Genomic DNA, 19,078 nt, shown 5'->3' on the forward strand with positions numbered 1-19,078 from the left:
CACAATACACACTCAGACACATATGCATCACAATGTCACATAAGTATGAAGTGTATTAGGCCACCGTAAGTGTGTGAGATTAGAGGCTTTGAGCATTGTCCGTGCGGGGAGACATTGAAACCAAAGACTTAGGGGAGTTTAAAGTCTTTTAGAGCTGTGTGCAGGGGCAGATAGACAATGTGTTGTTACACCGGCTTTGAAGTGTCATCTCAGAGAATAGAAGCTCAGACAATGAGAGACGGTAGAGGAGTGAGGATTACAGAAAAGTGTGTGAGTGTGTGTGAGAGTGTTTGTCTCCATGGATTAGACCCCACATGGAAAGCAGCTTTGTCAGCCTGAGCTGTTATCTGTGTTGAAAGACACTTTACTGTTGTGTTTGCTCAAGAGGACAGCGGGCAAAAACAGTCATTTCTCCCTTTCCCACATATTGACGTACACAAACAACAAACACAGATGCAAACGTGCGTGCACGTGTACACACGCATAGCTCCCACTCACTCAAACCCAGAGGAATACACGCACATGCACTCAAACACGCACAGCTGTCAAAAGCGCAAGCCAACAGTGTGGGGAATAATCACGCACTGTGTTAAAAACAAATTGAAAATCAGCAGTGAGTATTCCCCCCTGAACAAAGACGAAAAAATGCGACGCGAGGAAAACCATATGAAAATATGAAACAATGAAAAAAAATGACAGGTAACACTCAACTCAGCAATAATACTCAACTAGGTGCGAGAGAAGCAACAGGATGAGGTGTTATTCTCCTGTGCATGTGTGTGTTTCAGTAAGTTGACTGCCTTCTTTTATTCAGATATGCTTAGCAGAGCAATTATAAGTGAAGCCTGAGGGGAGGCAGGTTGGTCCCAGAGCAGTTTCAGTGCCGCTACCCTAAATGAAGCTCAGCTAACTACACCATCTACCTAAAAGCTGCGCTCACGCTACAAACGCACGCTGTCCAAAAGACAGATTTTGGTGTTTATGAGATGTCACTTAATTTAAGAGTATGGCTGTTGTCAACCTTTTTCAGAAACTAGTATGAAGTGCAAATTTAAAAGAGAAAACTTAAATAAAACCTGTCACATTTCCACAAAAAGAGCTGTCATGTTTGACACTTTTTTCTACGACCAATTTAAAGTGAAGCGTTACGGGACTTTTAGTTTTTCAGTCATCTCCCAGTACAAGTTGTTTCTTAAGACCTCATTTTAGTTGAAAGTGAAGGCGTGAGCGAAATCAAATCAGTTATTAGTTTTCCTGCTTAATAAGGCCTGGAGATTTGAAATCAGCAACTTGAAAGCAGAAACTTGAATAAATAAGAGGAGAAACAAAAAACATATTTTAATAATGGGCACAAGGGGCCACTAAAAGACTTTTTTGAGTATAAAAAGGATATCAATATTATGCTAGAACTGTCACAGTCACTTCACTTGTTTTCGAGGAATGGTTTTCATTCCTATAAAAGAGATCTAAAACTTTAAAAAATTGAGCTCAGCAGTTCTGTTAAACTGGTTTTGGCCAAACACTTTACAAAGACACAACAGACAAGGAGTTTATAATCTCACTGGGATATTCAAGAAAAGATTAACATACAATATACAGTACTGAGTAAAAGTATTAAAGCATGTGGCATTTCTTATTACATGTTTTTATATTATATTATATTTTTCTTCCTAGGAGAGGGATTTTCTTTCATTTTTCAGTGGCCTGAGTATTTTTGTTACTAACAGCCTGTTGCAGAAACACATAATTTGTTTCACTTTCCTCAGGTAAATATATGAAATATTCCAAAGATAACACAGTTTGATGTCATTAAACAGTTTTTTTGCAACAAGGTCTAAAGTAGATGAACAGAATCTGGGGTCGTGTTCTTAAGAAATAACAAAAAAATCCCGCAAAGACCTGGCACAAGAGAGATGCGTCTAGTCCTTCAGTGAATCCATCTACTGTTTGCTGAAGCTTCATCAGAAATGGCCTCAATAGATAGGTTGCTGTCAAGAAGCCATTCATCACTCAATATTCAAATCATTATCAATATGTATGTGAGTGAAGGTCAGTGACTGTCTACAGCCATCTGTTAAACACGGTGGAGGCTTCATCACGGTTTGGGGTTGCATTTCAGTCAGTGGTGTTGGGCAGTGTTGGGGGTATCATCAGATTTTGAAAGAAATGACTGAAAGATTAATAGGCTCTGTTTTGAGTTTTGTTTAAAAAAGAATGACTTCATATAGGGAAAAAAAATATATCACATATGCAGGACACCTTAAACTAGCTTTTTAATTAAGCAGCAAGGCAGAACAAAATCAGGGCTGTATCAAATGAAACCAGATGTTTACATACTCTTCAGATAAAAACAGATACACTTTTTTAATTGTAACATAAAAATCAGACTAAATGTTTCTTTTTTTTAGGTTGATAAATATAAAAAACATATTTGTTAACTTTAAGAGTAAAGAGAGAAACTGTCTGTATTTCTTAATTGCAAATGGCACCAAATTGTATTCAAACTTGAGCCACACTTATGGAGCTCCACAATTCTTTTCCTGGTGTTTTGGTTGACATCTCTTGATGTTCCCATTTCAAAGAAACAGGCTCTGTGTTTTGCCTTATATGCATCCACAGGTGTGCCACCAGTTTACTCACATGGACTCTACTGACCTATCAGAAGCTTCTTCAGCTCAGAATGGAATCATCTGCAGTTTTCTTATTAATTAACAATAAACTTAGTGTATATGTGCTCCTAAATTTGATGAAAGTGATAATAAATAGACAGCTCTCTCTCTCTTTATTCTGATATTTAACTAATTCAAAAGATATTTCAATTTTTATTTAACCAAAACAAAACAAGTTTACTCTAAATTGATGTTGTACAGTAAAGAAATGTTCTTGTGTTTTCCATAAAGTGTATGTAAATATCTGTGAATATACTGCTGTGTGTTGAAGTTCCTCTTGTTTTTGCATAGAAATATATTGAACAACATACAAAGCATAATATATAAAATACTACTAGTTTTTTCTTTGAAAGAAGCTCCTTATGTCCATTCTTGTATATCAGTGCATTACTGAAACTGATTTATTTAGCCGTGGAGGGTAACAACTGAAAATATGAAATAAACACACATGTAAGCTAGGACTGAAAAAACAGCTTTGTTGTTGTTTGGTTTTTCATTTCGCCATTTGTTGATTCATAATCAACGTAATAATTCACGTAATATATGTTAAGTGATCAGTTTGACCTCAATCTTTCGTGATACACCGTCATATTTACATTATTTCTACAGTACGAATGATTTGCTTTGGTACCTGGTCAAACTTCAGTTCTCCTCAGTCTGCGCTTCTCCAACCGCGCACTCGCAGGCAGCAGCTCCCCCCGCCCCCTCGCTCAGTCGCTTAGTGTCTGAGCTCGGATCATACCAATATTAGGGGGGATTTAAGCACAGTCGTAAATTCCCACAGTCTGCACTATGTGCTTCCAATATTGTGTGTAGTTTTTGTTTTATACAGTTGTCAGCCAGGCATCTAACTATGAAAAAATTACACTTCAAAAGACCCCGGGCTTCTGAAAAAACAACCCGGGCTTAAGCCCAGTAAGCCACCACCCTGCTCCGCCACTGCTTCAAAGAAGCCTGGAGAACTATTCATGAACACTACTTAAAGAAATTAAACTAAAGATTGACTTAGAGTGTTCAGGCTGTGTTGAAGAATACTGAAACATACAAACATTGCAGTTTATGTTTGCATGTTAGAATAAATCACTCTTGATTTAGAATGCACATCAAAACCCACCGTTTTAGTGTCTGTAAATAGTATTGGGTGTGTGTGTGTGTGTGTGTGTGTGTGTGTGTGTGTGTGTGTGTGTGTGTGTGTGTGTGCGACTAGTGAGGTTGTGTAGGTTGTGTAGTAAATGGGTACACTGTAAGCAAAGACAGAATGACTGACAGCTGTGTGGGAGACAGCAACAGGGAGCAGACACTACCAGCGGCTGTCAGGATGACGAATCCACTTTAGCCTCTGCCTTTAGCCGCCTGTGACACACAGACAAGCAGTAAGGTGTATAGGCTGCCATGCATAGCTTTCTGGCAGTACCTGTCATAGTAGTCCTCGTGATAGCTGTCATACTCCAGGTCGAACTCAGATCTGCAGGAGAGGTGGAGAAAAAGTCAGAGGAGAGATGAGGTGAATGGTCAAGAATTTGTCAAAACTACATGATGGGCTTTTACCAAAGCTATCACATTTTTCACATAACTGACAGCATGCTTGGTTGGTGTGTCAGTCTGTAAATGTAAGTCTTAACAGAGTTATACAGTACAAACACTTCATCTGGAAAGAATACAATGTTCATGATCTCCAGCCAGCCAGAAAAAAAACATCAAATTTGCTCTGCTGCATCATCCAAGGTGGATAATCCATAGAAATTGGATCATGCTCCAACTGTACCACCCACTGAACACCTCTATGTGTAAGTTTGGTGAGGTAAGCAGTGATGCATATGTGTCAGAATGAGAGAGAGAGGAGAGAGAGAATCAGAGGCAGGTGAGTGATGTGACTGGAGTGAATGGTCCGTACCTGCGGAAAAGAGCAGAGGAAGTGGAGGGGGGGAAGTGACACTAAGCCACTGCAATTTCACATTCTAGTGTGTCAGACCTCAGCATTCCTCCCTAATCCCTTCACAGAGTCACTAATAATCCCTCCATGTTGCTCATCCTCCCTCTGTCTCATTGTGTCTCTCGCTGACTCACTCTGCTATGTCTGTCTGTCATTTGTTTATTTATTTGTCATGTTTAAAATGACCTCAGTCTCCCTATTTGTCTCTTAGTCAGCCTTATGGTTCGATTCAATTCAATTCAATTCAATTCAATTCAAGTCAAATCAATTCAATTCATTTAGCGCCAAATCACAAAAGTTGAAAGGTAAATACCCTACAAGAATATTATTAGTACCTATTATTAACTCATTTATTTTATTTTATTTTGCTCTGCAAGATTTATTCCCAATATCACATCTATAAATATAGTCTCTTAGCAACTAATGTCATGGCCGTAGAGTTTTTAATTTTTGAGTTCATGATCCATTTTTGTTTGAAGATGAGAGGAGATGTGTTTGATTTCTATTCTTTGTTTCTTTTGAAACAAAAAATAACTCCTATATATTTAACCAATTATGTAAGACTTGCATTTTAAGTTGTCCTTGCATTGGATTTCTGTGAGTTATGTTTCTCTTTAATATTTACCGTTCTATTCATACAGTTTTCAAGTGTTATTTTTCATGAGTTGTATGGATTCATAATGATCTCCATTTATATTTTATTTTTTTAAATTCCTGTTTTTAGTTAGAGGTAACTTTGAAGTTTGTATTTAGTTAGTTCCATTTTGTGTTTCCAATCTGTTCCTTTAGTCTTGTCTCTGTGTTTGTCTTATCTCTTTGAATGTTCTCCTGCCTTCTTCTGTCTTCCGAGTCAAGTTAATCTTGTTTTCCTGCTTATCTGACTCATTTACTTCCTGTTTTATTTTGGTAGTAGTTTGATCTTCTGTATCTTGTCTAATTTTGTTTCTCCTGCTTGTCGTCTTGATTGTTTTCTTGATTGCTTGATTGAGCTGTGTGTGGGTTTCCACCTCTTTTCTCCATCCTCATTATCTGTTCTATACATTGTTTCAGTCTTCCCTTGTCCTTTGTTGTGTCGTCTGTGTAATTGTGTATTCCTTAGATCTGTAAAACCAGAATTCCCAACGTTTCATACGTTGTGTTCTTTGGATCTTGGACTTTCAAATTCTCTAAACTAAAGCATAAAAAGCTCACCTTATGTTCTACACCTGTGTCTTGCATCCTGCCGTTGGTTATGCAATATAAATCTACAACACATGCAGCTGAATATGACTAACTAATTACTAATAACTAATTACTCCACTGTGATGACTACAGTGTGTGCGGTAGATCAGAGCCCTTTTGCTAGAAATAACATGCTGTTGCAGCCAAAACCTACACTGTATGAAAACCAAGGCTGTGATGCTGCTAGCCAGAAACCCAAAACAATGAGCTGACAGAGAATAAACCAAGTGTAAAAAGTTCTTTAGAGCTTAGCTGATTTATATTTCTACATGGGTTTGACATCAAGATGGGGTTCTCTTATGTACCAGGAGTTTTGTGGTCCATTGTTAACATAAGAATATTGAAATTTATTGAAATGGGTGCAAGAAAACTTGGTGCATATGAAGATGGGGTATGAAATTGTATTAATTCATTCATTTGTGTTGTTGGCTTGTGCCATTTATGTATACCTTCGATTCGTATATCTCATTTTTTCAGGAGACGTCACCAAAACCAAAGTCCCTGCCATCTGCCTATCTGTCGCTCACGGGCGGCTGTGGTTCTCTTGTTATGCAGCTAATCTCAAAGAGGAGGTGTTTTTGTGTGTAAGGAGAAACATCAGGGGACTAAAGTGAGTGCCACACAGTCAGAATTACATACAAAGCAAGACAAACATAATAACGTCTCAGCCTTAGTACTGTGTGTTTGTGTTGATCTGAAGTGTAGGCTTATTTTGGAGTGAACCATAATCACATCTCCTCCAGTATCGCTCTCACGGACTCTTTTCTGTCTCATACCAGCTGGTTTTCTGAGCTCAGGAGACAGGAAACCACAAAATAATTCATAACATGTACTCATGCCTGAGCTGTACACTTGCCAAAAATGCAAAGCGCAATTTCAATCCAATTTAAAGATGGCCTTCTGTTAGCCTATTTGATATGAACAAGGTCTACAAGTTGTTTTAGTTCATTTTCTTAGGTAATATGTAATTCTCTGACATTTGAAGGTATAAAATTAAGAAAGCAATTCTAGTGAATTTGCCTTTTATCCTTGTAGCAGTTAAGGACACACTGAGGACAGAGGAGGACAAAGGGAAGCAGCAACTCCACAGCTTCTTACCCGAACAGGGCTTTCTGTTCTCCAAGTGAATTCAACTAGACGAGAGAAAATAACAGCTATTCACCATAATCCCCACTGAGGGGGAACTAAGCTGCTGTTCACGTTCTGTTCGTTTCTTTTGCTGTGAGATTCTCTGGTTTACCTTTGGCTGTTTGCAAGGCTTTATGGCAAGTATTTCTTATTTGTTAAATTATGTAAATTGCAAATAGTGAAGGCCTAATTCAAAATGATTTCTTTGTTTTTGTTGATTAAAGCTTTTATAGTGTTTCATTTCCACTCGGTCACTTTATTTTGATCAATAAAAATTATCCTTTTGTTGGGTGTTAGCTTTTGTATTAGACAGTAACAACCTTACAACGTAAACAGTACGAGTCATACAGAGTGATTAGCTGTCACCTAACCCATAAATGTTGGATAATAAACTCTTTATTTATCTTGTAATAGTGTTTGGCCCATTAAAATCTCACCATACTGCAGTAATGATACACCTAGGTATTTTTTATGTGATTTAGCGAAGATGAATCTGTGACAGGTAAGCACAGCCCATTTAACCTGTAATTACATGCAAAGTGATCAGCCAAGCGCCTCTGCCAGGAGAGAGAGAGGCAGATGGACAGCAGGGTCACTAAAGGCTAATTAATTCTTTTTCATAATTTCTCAAGTGCCAAAGCAATCCATTAGACATGGCTGGCTATAAATCATTTTAGCCTCAACAAGCCTGCCTGGCTGCACGCGTGCGTGTACGTGTGTGCGCGCGTGTGTGAATGTGGAGATCAGGCATCTGTAATCTGTTTCTGTAAACAAAGCATCCCAGGGATTTCCGCCAACATAAACTCCCACCAAAGGCAAAACACCATCACAACTTAACAGATTCAATGGAAATTGTATGTGAGTATATTTTTGTGTATATTGTTTGTGTGTACTGTGTTTAATTACTAGTTATGTAGTTCAATTAATTTAGAACCAAATTAGGCAGTTTTTACATTTTACTGACAATCAATTCTTGACAGTGGTGAGTGACAGTGAAAAGAAAAACTACAACAACTTTGTCTAAGCCTTAAAAATAAGTCAAACTTCTATTTTACATGAAATTTTATGCTTCATATTAACAGTTTTGATCACGATCTAGGTGTTAAAACATGTCTATATGTTTAGAATGAATAAAAAATGCATATTTGAATGCTTAAGTTTCATTTTGCTTCAAACTAATGTGTTTTCCATTTTGTTTATTTAATACAGTTTAATGTCCCCCCCCTAAAAAAGCCTTTGTACTTACTTGCATGTATACTAACTAATTAATGACTGCACTGGATTCCCCATCAGAACCTCCTTAATTTTCCATGACGCAGATTCAGGAGACATCTCTCATATTGACATCATTTAGTTGCTGCAGATTTGTGGGTAACACTTTCATGGTGCAAAGCTCCTGTTTCACCACATGCTAAAGGCTCTCTGTTGGAGAGAGATCTGGTGACTGTGGAGGCCATTTTACTACAGTGAATGCATTCTCATGCTCAAGAAACAAGACAAAATGAGCTTTGAGACACGGTGCCACGTTCTGCTGATTAGCAATTTGCAATCATAAAGGGCTGGACATGTTCAGCAACAATACTCAGGTAGACTGTGGGATTTAAATGATGCTCAGCTGGTACTAAAGGGCTCAAACACCCCCAACACAATTACATGACCACCATTAGTGCGAGTTGTTGATACAAGAGTGGATGAATCAAAGCTTTTAAAGTCATGAAGACTCATTAAATCAGACAACATTTATCAAGTTTTGATGCACCGTTGTTACTAAAGCCTCAGTTTTCTGTTCTTAGTGGACAGAAGCATCATCCCAGGTGGTCCTCTGTTGTTCTGGCCCACCTGCTAAAATAGTTAGTATTGACTTCATCGTACGCTTTTCTCCCTGTAGAAATCATTATCAGAGTAACTCTGGCCATTTATTCTGGACCAGTCTGGTTATTCAAGATCATTAGTTTTTGAAATACTCAAACCATCCTGTCTTTTCCATTTACAAACTTCTTACTTGTAATCTTTATTAGTATGTGATGGAGAAATAAGACATCCTGATTAGAGATGCACAGACTGACCAGCCAGGGACTGGAATTGGTTGATTCCAACATTTTGACCTTAGATGGGTCAATCAGCCACGTGCATGTCTGACTAGAAGCAAGTCCATTTTATGCATGCACATCACGCACACAGTGGCACAGGCAAACAGTCACACTCATACTGACACACTAACATGTTGTTAGCATGGAAGCTCTTCACTGTCAATGACGACACAAAGTTCTCCAAAGCAAACCACAGGAGGAGCACCACAAAAATGTCCATAGCAACAAACCTTTATCACACTTAAATCATTACCCAGCTGAACATGGGCAGTGAAAGAAGCCACAAGTTGGCTAAATGTAATTAAATGTAATACCATCCCGAGCTCAGAATCAGCCATAAGCCAGTAGCCATCGTAAGAGCCTCAGTATGAGCAAAGGTCAATGTCCTGTTATCTGGTGAAGTTATTAAATTATACTAGAAAATTATGTGCATAACTTTTGTTTTGTTATATAAATCTACTGCATCATCTTTTGTTTGCTATAGTAAAATATGTCAGGTAAAGGTGGGTGTACAGCAACTCAGTTTCAGTTAATTGTTTCTACCTCTTTATTTTTACTTGTTTCAGTGAGAGATCAAGCAACTTACTGCAGTTTGAAAGAAACTGTCAAGTATAATTGTTCATTTTGCCATGAAAACAATATTTTGTCTTTCCTTGCATGTGTTCAGTTATAGTTAGAAAGAAAACTGGAATCAATTTAGGAAAAGAAAGGAAACCTCTAATTCTGGTGTGTCGAAAAGTTTAAATAATGATGAAAAAACTTCTTTCAAGTGAGGATTTAAATGAATGGAAGACAAGAATCTTTTTATGAGCCTGTCTCTGATGCTTGTAGGTGTCGTTTCCCCCTAATGGCTCAGCACTGACTCCCAGAGCTCCATATCATTTCTGATGGAAAGGCAAAGGTCAGCTAGGTTATTATTGTACACTGGGTATGTCAATGTGTAGCGCAGTGAAACATGACAAAAACGTAGCTCAAGGAACCCGAGGACAGACTGCTAAACTGTAGGGTGGTAAACATCCCAGACAAGCTCACGTTAATGTAAATAACAATTCTTAAGAATACTTTTTTTCAGTGTAATTGCAATTTTTTGTTAGTACAGGAGTCCAGTTAACATTACAATTACAAAACATGTAGAATATGGAAAAACTAAGTCTTATTTATTTGTCTTGTTGACATTTTGCATAATAAGAATTGCTAGTTCAGTAGTCACCATGCCCCCCTACTCAGTTACAGTGAAAAATATGGAAAACAAAACACAGCTGAATAATCAAGAGGGAACACATTGCACAGCCCACACCAACTCAGGGAGACTGGAAACAGCAAGCAGTGAAGAAGAAATGAGATTACTCTGTGTAAAAACTATCACATAGGAGTTTTCATTATGCCCTGCCACAAAAAAAAAAAAAGGGGGGGGGGGCACTACAATCATGCTCATGGACTGACAATGAGAGGAGACACAAAGAGAGAAAGAAAAGAAAGAGAAACCATGATATATTAAGGGTGAGCGTGATGAAGATAAGAGCAGAGAAGCTTTGACGGGGGAGGAGGGGAAGATGAAGGGAGTGCTGGCAGCTTGTTCACCCTATCAGGCACTCTCTAAGGATGGACTCTGAGCTAATCTACTCCCTCTTTCGCTTTCATTTAATCACTGTCACTTGTATTCTCTCCATTCCACTCACATTTTTAATTTATTTCCCTAAGTCCTTTTTAGTTTGTAAAATGCATCTAAGATACTCCAATATAATGGCTTGCTTTCAACATACAGAGCCACATCTACTTATACTGTATATATACACGAACTATAGAGCAATTTTATTTGATTTCTGATGGATTTATATAATGTGGTCAGTTTAAGCCTGTGCAGAGATGACAATCATTGCCAACTGTTCTGCATAAACTACAAATATGTGCCTATTTGATAGATGCAGCATGCACATTTAATTATGCTTCAAACTGTTATCAGTGTTGTGGCTTTTGCACTTGGGAAAAAAATGAATAACTGCCAAGAAAATTGCCATTGGTGCATCTCTATAAAATAGCACTCAAGCTCTTTTTATTACTGAGCAAAGTTGTTGTCACATTTGCTGAAAGTAGTTTGGCAGTGTCTTGATGAAATAGACGAGGCAGTTACAAAACCTGCATATAGCGTCAGCATTAACTAAAGTACAACTGCATGGTTCCTCTCCTTGTTAGCCTGGGGAATATCATTTAAAAATTATTTGGAATTTTGCGTTGTCAGACTGCAGGACAGTTTTTCAATTTGCCTCATCTATCACCTTTGTAAGCACATCTTTCTTAAATGTGCTTGAGACTAGAATTAATGCCTTGCTGCCTGATGGCCTCACACAGCCATTAAATACTAGTTTTTGTTTTGTATTCTAACGTTTTACTAAGCATACATTTCCAGAGAACCTATTTCAATATGCAGCAATCACACACCTTGCTGTTCAATCAATGACATGCATTCGACAGTAGCTAATCAATAGCACATCACTGTGCAATCTACTTATGGACATCCCTTACTGCTTGGCCCACTGGTCTGCATTACTTGAATATACTGCCCATACTCCAGGATGGTTTTATACAGCTACAACCCAATGGTAACTCATTGAGTTCATAAATTTTTATCAGGCTTTCTGCTCTTGCTCTTGACGAAGGCGGTCACACTTTTCTCCTCTCCTCCTCTCCCTTAGCTTCCCTGCTTAGCCTCTTATGTCCTTGTCTAGTCTCGTGTTTTTTTATTACTTTTTCCCTGGAACACTCTCTCACAGTCTGTTCTCTAAAACCTAAAAGAGGAATTATGGATTTGATCAACTGGTCCCTAAATGCAATTGACACCCCTTTCTCAACGAGAAGTTTGGACTTGGGTGAGCTTGAGTGCTGAAGATATCTACCTATTCGGAACCATGGTAACAGGGTTCTTGCTGATCGGAGCTGGCTTGGCCCTGACTTATCGAAAAATTAAGAAAGCGGAACTGGCTGTTCAGACCCCCACAAGGCTGCCCGCTGGGATTGAAACGATGGGAAGAGGCGTGAGTTTCTCAAAATGGGCTCATTGAGTGCAGCACGGATAAGATCTTGGAGAAGCTTACGGCTGCCGTGAATACTCAGAATAAGATCTCTGAGTGCAGACTGGATTACATCTTGGAAGGGCTCGCTTGGAATAACATCTCTGAGCGCAAATTGGATTACATCTTGGGGAGGCTCACTGTGGTCGTGAGTTCTCAGAATCGGCTCTTTGAGCACAAGAATGACAACATCACACCACCTGGGTTGGCTGGAAGACTGTTTGCTTAGCCTAGCAGGGCGAAGGACACTGTCTCAGCTGAACTCTGGACACGCACACACATACATATACACTGATATGCACACACTCATCCCCCCCTCCCTTTCCAAACGCCTTCGATGCTTGTTCCCTTCTGGGAACACGGCGGGTCTGAGCCCGCGCTGGAATGGTAGCGCTGGGCAGGATGGCTGCTGTGTTCGGATTATTCCTCACCCCCCACCCGACCCTGTGGCTTGTCACGTGTTCCATAATGTTGTGCTGTGGACATTTATGTGCTTTTTTGTGCTGAGGAGTTTTTTTGTTTCCTGTTCTCATGCTGTCCTCCCAGGAGCGCAGCATGAGTAGAGGTCTCTTTTTTCCTCTTGTACTTTCCCATTGTAGTGTATATTTCAGTGGGTGTTTTTCTGTAACACTATCGATCTCTGACCTGTATCCCCATGTGATGTCTGTGTTGTGTGTCTAAGGTCAGGGGGGTCCTATTTCACTGCACGGCAACCTGCACGTGGCGAATAAAGCATTGATTGATTGATTGATTGATTGATTGATTGCATGCATCAAGGTTAAATTATGGCCTGAGTATTTCATTCAGTCTTAGAAGTACAGGTAAACAGGCAAGGGTTATGTGTCAGATTGCACTCATCCTTCTTGCCCTTCTTTTTAATAGCCCTGTATGGTTAGCAGTTCCTTAGGTTTGATTGGCAGTATCACCATCAAAAGGAGGTGCAGAAGAGTAGTAAATTAATAGATAGGAGCTGGGGAGTGATGCTGCATCAATAAGGCATTGGAAAGGAAGCAGGAGCAGAGGTGGAGCATAACAGGCAGTTCATATAGACGACTGGCACGCATCACTGAAGAGGAGACTCAATGAAGAGTGTCGTACAGGAGAAAGGCGCTTTCCCTATTTGGTCTTCCAGCCCAAATGTCCATCAGAAGTAATCTCTTATGTCCTCTTATAAGAGTGATCATCAGCGGTAAATTAACACTCACATCACAGAACGGAGCAATGCCACCGTTCCAGAGCACTTAAACCAGAGTGGATAGAATGAAGGATACAGAGACAGTGAGAAAGGGTGAGTGGAGCATTTGTTAAAGACAGGAGGATGCGGACATTGGGCAGAATGAGTCAGATTCTCCCACAGCTGTCAGGGTGTGGACATTCCTGGCTGGGCTTATAGGATCAGCCATGGCAGGGGTAGGGCCTGGTATGGTTATTGTTTGATCGGTCATCCAGCTACAGAATATGAGCTGGAAGTTATTCTCATCCATTTTGGGACTTTAGACATATTACCAGTGAACAGCGACGGAAAGCTGACAATCAGATTCTTACATTTTGTGTTTTCCCACAAAGGAAAATGCATATATACATACACAACTGCAGATAGGCTTTGATCGCACAGTTGAAGACACTGAAATTAAAATGTCTGAAAGCTATAAAACACTATAGAGCGGATACAGTAGACTGGAACAAGAGAACTAGCAGGCCTGTGAATATGCCTAAAGAAAAAACAAAAAACATAATCTGCCTTTTAAATCAGATGGTTTTACAGTGCAGGTGTTTATTGTGATTAGATGCCCAAACAGCTTTTATACTAATTGCTCATTTAGCATTCAGTAGTAGGACAGCACATGAATAAATAATACTGTACATGTTTTGTTCTTCCAGACAAAACACTTCATATTCATATTCACTCTGATCAGGTGCTAGATTTGGCTGGCCTCTGTTTGACACAGAAATACAAAACAAGTTGAAGAACAAAAGATCAGAGACAAAAGCTTCATTTTTTTAAATGAGGAGAAGACATGCAGTGTACCCTGTGACTGGGTGAATTCTACAGTGGCTGTAGCGCGAGCGCGCATGCACCTTATGTGGGTGTAGGTATGTATGCACTTCATAAATATGTGCATATGCAGATAAATGTGGCTTTAGTTCCACGTGTATGAGAGCTAGAAACAGTCTCTCCTCAGCAGTGTCGACAGCGTGGCCTGATCCTCCTGGAGGCAGGGTGTTGGGAGAGGGATAAGTCCAATTCTTCTGCATGACTTAAGACCATCTGCACACAGCTCGACATACAATAAAATAAAAGAATGAAGCTTCTTCTTTAAAAAAACAACAACAACAAAAAATAACTCTGAAAGGAGCTTTTGGATAATGGCTCATAAAGGAGTGTGAAGGAAATGGGGACAGGTCCTTGTTAACATGTCATCTGACTGGAAGTAATGTGGTGCATGTACCTCTTTGAAGACTTATATGTGTGGCTTCTCTCCAGGAGGGCCAACTGCTTTAGTATGGTGTTATTTATCAAAAGCTCAGGGTCTCACTGGGAGCAGTAATTGGAAATTTCAGAGATCAGGCTATTTAGTGCTAATTAGCAGCATTACACGGGAAGGTGACAAGTGACATGCACGGCACCCCTCCAATCCAGCCATTACCCACAGGGGTGAAAGGAACAGAAATATCAAGACACTTCCACTAACAAGGTCCCCCATCAGAACCGACTTAAAGTGCTAACTTAAAAGGTTAACCAAAGCTGCCTGGAGTAATTAATCCTTCCAGCCCTTTCAACTCTGTCAAGCCCCTGCATCGTTTCCATGTTCTGAACTATGCTGCTGTCCTGATATTACTGAAGAATTAAAAGCTAAAAGTCAGTTTGGCTCAACTGCATAAAGGGCAAAGCAGCATGGTTACACCGAGCTAAAATTAACATCTTTGCTGTCTATCAAAAGAAAAGCAATAAAGACAAGGCGCTGTCATAAAAATGCAACAAAAATACAACGGCTTTCAGCGTGTGTGAGCAGCTGTGTCTAGTCAGACTTTTCACATTTAGCCATGGAGAAAACGCAGTCATCTTCCACATCACCTAGCAAGAGAGGACATGAACATTTAGAGGATATCTAGGGCAAACGATAAGCTGCCATTCAGAAAGCCCCTCACGAGAGCCGTCTGTGGTTTTAACTGTGATCGACAGGACTGACATTTGCTGAGTCAACTTCAGACTGCAGTCCACGAACCTCACTGGACAAAATTTTAACCTCAGCTAACATTAGCAGTGCTCTGTCAACAACCTCCCTGTATCTGTCTGACTCTTGCTAACACAAAAACTAAAAGCGGCAGATGAATCAAGTGGCACATGTGTCTAAAAGGAGGGAGACAAGTGTAATACTTCAAGACATTGTGTTTGCACAGCTCAGAGAAAAAAGTATGCAGCATGGTGCTGTGGAAACCGAGTCGTTAGCAGAATTTTAAGGAAATCTAAGAGTAATGCAGCAGAACTAAATGGTCAAACAGACACTGTCGAAAGTTTTTAACTAATGCACAACTAATGATTACCGCATGCTGTGTGATTTATGTGGCTTTGCATTTGTGAAAAACAATTACACATACATTTAAAAAAATAAGGGAAATAAATTTATGTGACATAAGAGATTTTCTATAGCATTTTCTTTCATGTTAGCTTTCCCTTTAATATCTGTTTTTGCAGTGAGTCATTGCAGAAAATGTTGCAAAATAATGAACAGAACTGACTTATGGAAGAAATGGATTTGCCTTCCAATTTATTTTCTGTACTGTGCAGTCATCAAGTAATTTTAATAGCATATTGTTATTATGATGCAAATTAACATATGCACAGTCAAGAATTTTTAAACAGGGTATTCCAATAAATTTTAATATACTCAAACAAAACACGAGGTAAATTTTAAAGGTGAAAATTCATGTGAAGTCTGTTCAGAAACGTGTGGTAGCCCACTGGTCTCAAAAATCCCAAAGAAGTGCCAAAAACTAGAGTTCATCAAATGGCTATTTTTAAAAAACATTTTTCATTTCTGTAACTAATCCCCCCCACCCCCCACCCCCCACCCCATAACAAAAAGGCTTCAGAAGTCCAAATCAATAAACCACAAAGTGAAATCATGATAACTATGCCCATTTCTTATATACAGTCTATGATCTAGTCTTTTGAATCTTGCACCTGGAGCTTATGGTGAATCTAAGATGAACAAAAACGCATGTAGAAACTTGTCTGTACTGTTGTACTTAATACATACATGGCACACAGTGCGGTACTTTTGAGTTTTAGTGTTTCATCTGTCTACAGATAACCATGATGTTAGGTGCGTGTTATGAATAAAGGAATGTATTTAGTTGACGAATGACCCTTTTAAACTCTTTTGATGGAAACATCGATGTGGGGGAAGGTGTACGAGACTGACATTTGAGGGACTTTCATCTGCAGGTGAGATTGCAAGAATAAATGGAGTGTAAAGTTGAAAGGAGGAAACTTTGAAGTGTGTGCATGTGCATGAATTTGTTCCTCATGGGACCCCAAGGTCAAAAAAAAGGTTTTGTCTGTTTTTGGTTTTCATGAAAAAAAGGATGTTATTTGGGAATTTTGGCAAAGGACAGGAAGCAACAAGATGTCCACTTAAAGATGCGATTAAGCTGGCTTTTCGGTTTCCACCTCTTGCGACATTTTACAGACTGAAAATAAATTATTTTGTGCAAAATCCTGCAACAAACTGACAAACAGTTTCGTATGCATTACGTACATTTCCATTGTTGTTCATCTGCAATCATGAGGGTCAGTGGGGTTACTAAAATACCGTAGTGCTCTTTGTAAAAACTCACACTTGTTTATATACTCACACACACTCACTATTCACCTCCTCTGTTCACCCCGCTAACCCCCATTACCTCTCTGTGCTGACAGTGAGCTTTTCAGGTCCAGGCGACAGAAAAGGGGCTCCTGCCTCCCAAACGCTGACATGCTCAAACACACCCCTCCCATCATCACCCTTTCCACTGTACTCCCTGAGCCACTCATTGTTTGTATTGCTCACCTTTCCCTATCTGTGTGCCATTCTGCAGCTCTCATCAGAATAAACCTTGAGTAAGTTTTCTGTGTCTTCTGGTCCCTGGTAGCTACAGTCCTGCGATCCAAGAAGTAATTGGAAGTGAGACGCAGCAATACAAGGGCTGTGAAATGTACACTGATCAGTCACAACATTAAAACTACTGACACTTATGTTCTCATTACAGTGTAATATTCTGCTTGGTAATTTTGGATTCTGTTGTTTATGTCGATGGTAGCCTGGCATGTACCACCTAACTAGCAATCTTTATAGATAAAGGATCCCCACCCAGTCGGTACACCACACTCTGACAGCAGCAGCCTCCCACACCCTGCACCACCACATAAAACTGCTCAGGAATGGGTCGATACTACCAAGAGCCCAAGCACTGACCCAGGGCCCGAAATGAAGGAATATCTGCAGGACGTGCAGAAGCCCACATGAGGGTTAATGAGCGGGACCTACAAAATATTAGGCAAATGGTTTTAATATTGATGTTGACATGTGGATATTGGTCACCGGACATGCACAGTTGAGTATAAAAACATTATTGTGTGCTCTTAAGAAGCTGGACATGCTCCTGTGCTCCTGGACTGGATTTTCTAAGTGTTCCCAATGATATTGACGAAAGTCACCTTTGAACAATTGTTTATATCGTTTTACTTTTTTACCAAGCCTGGAGAGGCAGCTTGCTCCCCTAAGCTGACTGACCGTCTAAATGCAATCCAGTATTGATCGTCCTTCCTCGGGCCATTCACACAGCCTTGCTGAGGACACATTAAATGTGTTATAAGTCATTAAGAGCTCCAGGTCTCAAATCTCACATGTCTAGGTTAAAATATATTGACACAGTGTGCGCTGACAAACTTTGTATTTTGTGAGGCAGCCTGTAGGTGTGTGTGCTGACACCTGGATCGCACGTGTGTGAGAGCTTGTGTGAGTGTGATGGTATATAAGCCCGTGTGAATGCACAGTATACCCTTTCTGTACTGTGCTGAACATTGGGGAGCATGTGTCAGTGTATGGGTGTGTTGGGTACATGCAGAGACATTGAATCTGTGCGTGATTGTGCTTGTGGTTTGCGTGTGTATAGGGAGCCGACTCGTCCTCTCGCTGCCCCGGGGGCTCAGAGCCCATTTCCTGTTGTGCAGCGTGATAAGTTTCCCTGTCAGATCCTCCCAGCACCACTATATTTCTGATAAGCTCCACTGCTAGTTTTCCCGACCTCTGGCACAGAGATCAATTTGAGATTGATTCAGAATGCCCTGCTGGGCCGAACTGGAAGATCAATTTGAGATGGATTGTTCATGCCAGGGGGCCAATGACACGCAGTGCAGTGCTCACTTGCTTTCTCTCCTTTGCTTTCTTCACCCCTCGCTCTCCCTGAATGCTGTTATTTCTTCCTCTCTCTGCATTTTTCTCTCTTACGTACCCGTCTCCCAATTGTTTCACACTTGTCTTGTTACGGTATTACACCCTGCCTGTCTTTCAAGTTTCTGCATCAATCTTTATTCATGCCTCCTTTTTTCCACCTGCTTGCCTTACATTCTCCTCCCAGTGTGGAGAATGCTGTGGGGATAGAGATGACTTCATTAGCAAAGGGGCCAGCCACGGTAGAGTGATAAGCCTGTAGGACAGGAAAGATAACTCATCTGGCCTGGTAATGCTCACAGCCACACAGTATATGGATATAAACCAACAGAAACACACACACACACACAGAAAGAGATAGATTTTTCTTCCTGGTGAATATGGCCCTTCCTGCCATTATGCCCTGAGCCACCGGTGTCACCATTGCTGGCTCATGACCTTATTTCCAAAGAACATTGTGTCTGCAGCCAGCCTGCCGCTCCCTTGCTCCTTCCTTCGAACCGCTCGAACCCTATCTTCTATCATCTCTGTT

General features: G+C 40.1%; 1 protein-coding gene across 1 annotated transcript in view; it reads right to left on the reverse strand.

Annotated features, from left to right (window-relative positions):
* Positions 1–19,078, reverse strand: part of si:dkey-234i14.2 (heterogeneous nuclear ribonucleoprotein C) — a 39,447-nt gene that overhangs the window by 7,326 nt on the left and 13,043 nt on the right. Inside the window, exon 3 of the mRNA XM_040011527.1 lies at positions 4,084–4,134. Coding sequence (XP_039867461.1) covers positions 4,084–4,134 — 51 coding nt within the window. The remainder of the gene's footprint in view (positions 1–4,083; positions 4,135–19,078) is intronic.

This window comes from Simochromis diagramma, unplaced genomic scaffold, assembly GCF_900408965.1.
Source record: "Simochromis diagramma unplaced genomic scaffold, fSimDia1.1 OVJJ01000603.1, whole genome shotgun sequence".
Taxonomy (NCBI): Eukaryota; Metazoa; Chordata; class Actinopteri; order Cichliformes; family Cichlidae; genus Simochromis; species Simochromis diagramma.